Genomic DNA, 5485 nt, shown 5'->3' with positions numbered 1-5485 from the left:
TGGGGGACCTGGGCTGGGCACTGGGGTCCACTGTAGTGGCCGGCAGGTGGGCCTGGAGAGGGAAGCAGAGGCGGCCGGCACTCAAGGGGACTGGGTGCCCACTCAGGAGTCCTGGGTTCACCCTGGAATCAACACACAGGGGCTTTCCAGAGTTGACCCCACCCCTGGCGACTGCTGGGCTGTAAACTGCACTGGCGCAGAAGGTGGAATTAGGCGCCGCTGGCCCCTTGGCCAGGAAACGTTTGGACTTTGCGCTTCCCCTTTGCCTGGACACAGCTTCAACCTGAGCCCCTCCCATCCGCAGACCCTACACCCTGGAGGGAGCTCACAGCACGGGGGACAGTGCGGACTGGCCAGCGGCCCCTTGCCCTTCCCCCGGGACAGCAAGTCCTTTCCAGATAAGCAGAGACCAGCGCCGACACCCAGCCTCATTCTTGCACCCTGGGGGCTGGGAGAAGTGTGGACACAAACCCTCTGATGCCGGCGTGTCCTTGGTCGGGGGCGGAGGGGGGACAGGCAGGCGGGGGCCAGGCCTGCGCCCCCGACTCAGCACCTGTTAGCTCTGTGCCTTGTGGCTCCATCAGCAGCAGCGAGAACCTCCCAGGTCGGTGACCTTCCCCGGGACCCCAAAAGCTGAAGCTGCCGTGCTCGGTGCAGGGCGTCGGGGGGTAGTAGGAACCCCGACAGCGTCAGAGATTTCACCTCAGAGGGTCGCTCCCTGTGCGCCTCTCACCAGGCTCAGGTGTGCAAGTGGCCAGGCCTGAGGGTCCCGCCCCTCCTGCATTTGCCCCCTCTTTCGATTAGAAACACCAACAGGCGGTGAAGCTCCTGAAAGGCCCAGCTGATGCTGCAGAGTCTGCGGTGACGTTTCCAGGACATCGGCAGCTCCTCCTTTGTTAAAAAAACAACGCGCTGCCCTAGAAAGCCCCCGGGCTTTGCTGAGGTCACAGGAAAGACACAGTCACTCTTCCTGGAAAAACCCACGCACCAAAGTCCCTGTTCTCATGGAGCCTCGCCAAGCTGCCAGTCCAGCGGCGGCCCCGGGTCATTTCTCTCCCTGCCCACCGGCGTTACCTCTGCGGAGCCTGAACCCAGGGTGAGTGAGGCTGGGCTGCCGGAGGACCTCGAATCAAGGCCCAGGGGTCCCTGCACTGAGTGGCTTGACTCAGGCACCGTCCCCATCGTCCCAGTCCCCAGGTCACCTCATCCAGCCACCCCCCAACCCGTGTCCGAGAAACCTCCCACCCACGGCAGCCCCTCCCCACTCCAGCACCAAAACCCTCACGGGCATCTCCTGAGGGCCACCAGCAGGGCTGCCAGATCCAGTCCAGAAGCCCAGCTGACTGTGCACTTCCAGCCCCCTGCACTGCCAGACAGCGTGGGTGTCTTGCGCCGTCCCCGAAGGGTGTGGGGTTAGAGAGCTGCCCCCATGTGAGAATGCGGGCACACCAAAGGTGAAGGATGGTCCCCACTGACCAGGGGATCAGCTCCAGGGCGGACCTGCCTCTCCCATGATGGTGACGGTGGCATCCACACACCGCCTGTTGAGGCACCAGCCTGCGGGGGACGACGAGGCAGGCTGGCCATGCCGGCAGACAGGTCCGAGGTGTGGACCCAGGGGGTGCGAGGAGGCTGCTGAGCCTTGGAGCCAGTGTTCCAGGAGAAGCTGTGCTGAGAGACGTTCTCCAAGGGGACCCCGGAAAACACTCCTGCTGCTGACACCTGCCCGGGCCACCCCCAGCCTCACACGGGCCCAGAATAGAAGGGAGGTTGGAGCCCGGATCTCAAAGCCTCATTATTTTATTTCCAATCAATCATGGACCAATGTTTTTGTCAAATGCAATCAAAGGCAGTCAGTTTTAAATGAACACAGACTTGGAGGTTACAGCTGTGCCAAACCTACCCCAGTTTCTGTCCTGTCCCCCAGAGAAGCGGCCACATGTGGTCACCTCCCATGCAAGGAGCAGCCGTGGGCGGCCCCAGGTGGCTTATTCAAGCATCTTACCCCTCTGGTTTCAGTAACACAGTCTGTGGACATGAGGTTTACATACCTCATTAGGGCTCCAAATTTGAGTATTATCTGAGTCTTTTAAATTTTTGCAAAGCTAGTGATTTTTCCAATCTTTGGCAAGACCGTGTTACATTGGCTTGAATGAAAACTTGCCTTGACTCAGGGAGAGAAGTCACAAGTTCGGTTAGTGTGGGCCTGAGTAACCCGCTTGCTCCCGTGCCCCCAGCCTTGGAGGTGCGGGCCCCATTCCTCACGTTGACCAGCTCTGCGGTCTCTGTCAGTCCACAGCATCATGGACGTGTTTGTTACTGGGCTGGGAGTCAAAGCTGCCACACGGCGGCAAGTCGAGGCGCCCTGGGAGGAAGATTCTGCAAAGTACCCAAGTCAAGGTGCTTCCTGGCGTGGTCACCCATCGCCCAGCTCCCAGGAGCCCCTGGAACAAAATCAACTTTCTCGCGCCCTCAGGGCTGCCTGCATTGAGGCCTCGCATGATTCTGCTTTGGTTTGGGTTAAGTGGAAAATGGGGGTCCCATTATGCAAAAAACAAAGCCTCCAACTACTCTGGCCTCACCCAAACACCACCCCGCCTCAGCAGATACCAGAGGTCGCTCACGACACCCACTTTTCAGACAGATAACATGAGGTGGGAGAAGGGAGAGGCAATGGTGGTAAACACGTGCATGGCACTGGGTATGGCTAGGCCCTATTACAAAGGCTTTGCACAGAACACGACTTTCAACCCGCCAGCCACCCTGTGGGTGGGGCACTGTTTCAGTCACGCTGTATCCTTGCCTTGGAAACAGTGTTGTCTTTGAGGACAGCACGGTCTCCTCCAGCAGGTCCCATTTCCTGTGTTAAAGCAACTGGAATCCACGGGCAGTGAGAAACAAGGAGTTCAGGCAAATTGGACCAAGTCAATAGTCCTGTCTCCTCCTTAAAGCAGGCAGAGCAGCTCGTGCCGCTGGGCGGCAGGACCTCCAGCGCCTGCAGCCGGGGGCCTCACAAACCGCCCCTTCTCACAAGTCCCGTTTGTTTCCTTGACACGGAAGCAATCCACTCAGCTCTGCAGGTACCTCCAGGTTCCCAGGGCTCAAAAGATCCCGGGAAGAGCCTCTGGTCATTGACAAGCCATTCCAGCCTTTATGTGGATGTTTGCTTTCATACATTTAACCAAAAATGGCCCAAAATGCAGGTTACCCTGCAGCCAGCCGGCTGAAGTATCAGTATGAAACCTTCCTCTTCCAATCTCTGTCTCATCAACTTGGCCAAAAATACCCCTGGCCATTTCGGCCACATACAGAAACAGACACTGCCTTACACAGCTGCCTCCATTGCTCCACGTGGCTTCCCTCCGCTTCTCTCCACCTAGACCGAGCGAGCAGCGTGATGCACGTTCTGACTCCCCTCCCTCAGCAATTACTCCCCCGGTTAATGGATCTGACAAGCTTATATAGAATTAATAATGCATTAATAACTGCTACGATCTGGCAAACCAAACAGGCTGTTTTAATAACAGAATCAATAGTTCCTCTAAGTGACGCTTGTTTATTTTACACATATAGAAACAGAGGCACGCGTGGCTTTATTTTTATCTTAGCTGGAGGTGAGATCCTTCCCCTCACAGATGCGCCGATTCCGTATCCCGGTTGCATTTTCCTTGGCTTTTCTTGTTTGTTTGTCCATTTGTTTTCAGTAAAAGAAATGATATGGCATGAAACATATTTCTTAAAACATCATTTTCTTACACGCCTCGTCTCTATTTGATGTTCCAAAATAGAACACTTTCACGTTAATCTAACACTTCACATTGTCAGCCCGGCGTGCAATCATTCCGAGAGCGGCAGAATTCCCTGGTGAGCTCTGCGGCTGTGGCTTTTCCATTTTACAGTGGGGGAGGCCAAGGCTGTGTCGACACACACAGCAGAGAGAAAGAAACTGGCTAAATAACTCCAGAAAGGGAAAGTCAGCCCGTAGCGCCCGGCCTCAATTACCGGGGATTCTGCCTGCTTCGTCCAATTAATTGTCTCTGTCTTTGTCTCACTCTCTACAGGTAGACGCTGGCGGGAAAGCCGCTCCTCCAGGACGTTCCTTCTCTGTTTTGCTATCTGCTAAATTCAAAGACAAGTGCTATTTCCAATGACTGTTGTCTGTACACGACCTTGAATAGAAGCGGTGACCCATGGCTCTTCATTAAAATGGTCCCGAGACTAAAAACAAAACGCCCAAGGCATTCCCTCAATAAAAAGAAAGAAAGCGAGAATGAAACTTTAGACAGATGCACAGTGTCCTGGAAGGAGTTTTAGTGGAGGATTCCACTCATCCATCGCTTCGTGTCCTGCGTCTCTTTTGAAATTCCTTGTGCTGACCCAGCTGCCGTTCAATAAACACTCCAGTGTGGGGGTGACAAAAGTAATTTTCACCTAAACTGTGTTTCCGTCATTCTGGTAGAAAGGCTTGCCTCTTTCAAATACAGTTCTTTTCTATCCCTTTCTTTCTGTCTTTGACTTGCGTGGTTCCCTCTGTGGTGGTGGGAGGCAGCCCATGACCAGGCAGAGGCAACAGCAGGTATTTTTCAGCCCCGCCCAGGCCGAGCTGGCATCTTTCCAGAACCCCAGCTCACTGTTTTCGTGCCCTCTGAGTCTCAAAGCCAGCATATTTTGCTTCTTTGCTTTGTAAAGTTAAAGCCACTTGTGTCTGCATCTCACGGGGGTCCTGAGTGGCGTCTCTGTGTTCCCACCAGCACTGTCAACGTTTCTCCCGTGAGAGGGAGAGCCATGGGGCAATGGGGACGCTGGGTGACAGGCACGAAGCTGGGAGCCTAAGGGGACAGTCGCTTAGGTAAGACCACCAGGAAGGGGCCGCCTTCAGGCCCACACACGCGTGCCTGTGTCTCCTCTGTGCTGGCCCGTGGGAACGACTGGATGCCTTCCTACCTTACAGTCCAACCAGGCTCTGAGCGTGCCCACATGGGTGCACCTTGCACAGTTCCCAGACACCCCCACTCACACAGGAAGCACCTGCTCAGGTCATTCCCTGCCAAGGGTGGCCCAGTAAAGACCCCCTTCTGATTCCTACTGTCCGAGGACCTCTGCCACTAGGGGGCTGGACAGGGAGCCCAGTCCTCTGACGCCTGTCACCTCTGTCCCTTCCATCTGGCGATGGGGTAGCCCCAAGGCCACATGGGCACTTAGTAAACATGAGGGCCCTCTCTGCTCGAAGCCCACGAGGGCAGACGATGGAAGAGGCCCTCCCTGTGCCCTCTCTCAGAATGAAGGTATAAGTCACATTTAGGCAAATGTTTCTCTGCTCTGGGGTGGAGGCTGGAGTGGGAGGGAGATGGCGGAGGGAGAGCACTCACAGCTTTGCCAGCAGAGATCTGAGCCCTCCACACTCCTGGCACTGCCAGCCCAGAGAGGTGCCTCACGTTTAGAAAATGTCACTTCTAGTGTTTATATCCCATTTTGTCTCTGATAA

At 55.5% G+C, this 5485-nt stretch overlaps 1 protein-coding gene across 1 annotated transcript in view; it reads right to left on the bottom strand.

Annotated features, from left to right (window-relative positions):
* LOC105549442 overlaps positions 1-3772 on the bottom strand; it is a 39286-nt gene extending 35514 nt beyond the window's left edge. The window contains exon 1 of the mRNA XM_011993991.1: positions 1477-3772. Coding sequence (XP_011849381.1) covers positions 1477-1587 — 111 coding nt within the window. The 5' untranslated portion in view covers positions 1588-3772. The remainder of the gene's footprint in view (positions 1-1476) is intronic.
* Positions 3773-5485: the final 1713 nt, after the last annotated feature.

The sequence above is a fragment of the Mandrillus leucophaeus genome, unplaced genomic scaffold (assembly GCF_000951045.1).
Source record: "Mandrillus leucophaeus isolate KB7577 unplaced genomic scaffold, Mleu.le_1.0 Scaffold44, whole genome shotgun sequence".
Classification (NCBI taxonomy): domain Eukaryota; kingdom Metazoa; phylum Chordata; class Mammalia; order Primates; family Cercopithecidae; genus Mandrillus; species Mandrillus leucophaeus.
The sequence above is the reverse complement of the archived record's forward strand: the minus strand, read 5'-3'. Positions and strand labels throughout refer to the sequence as shown.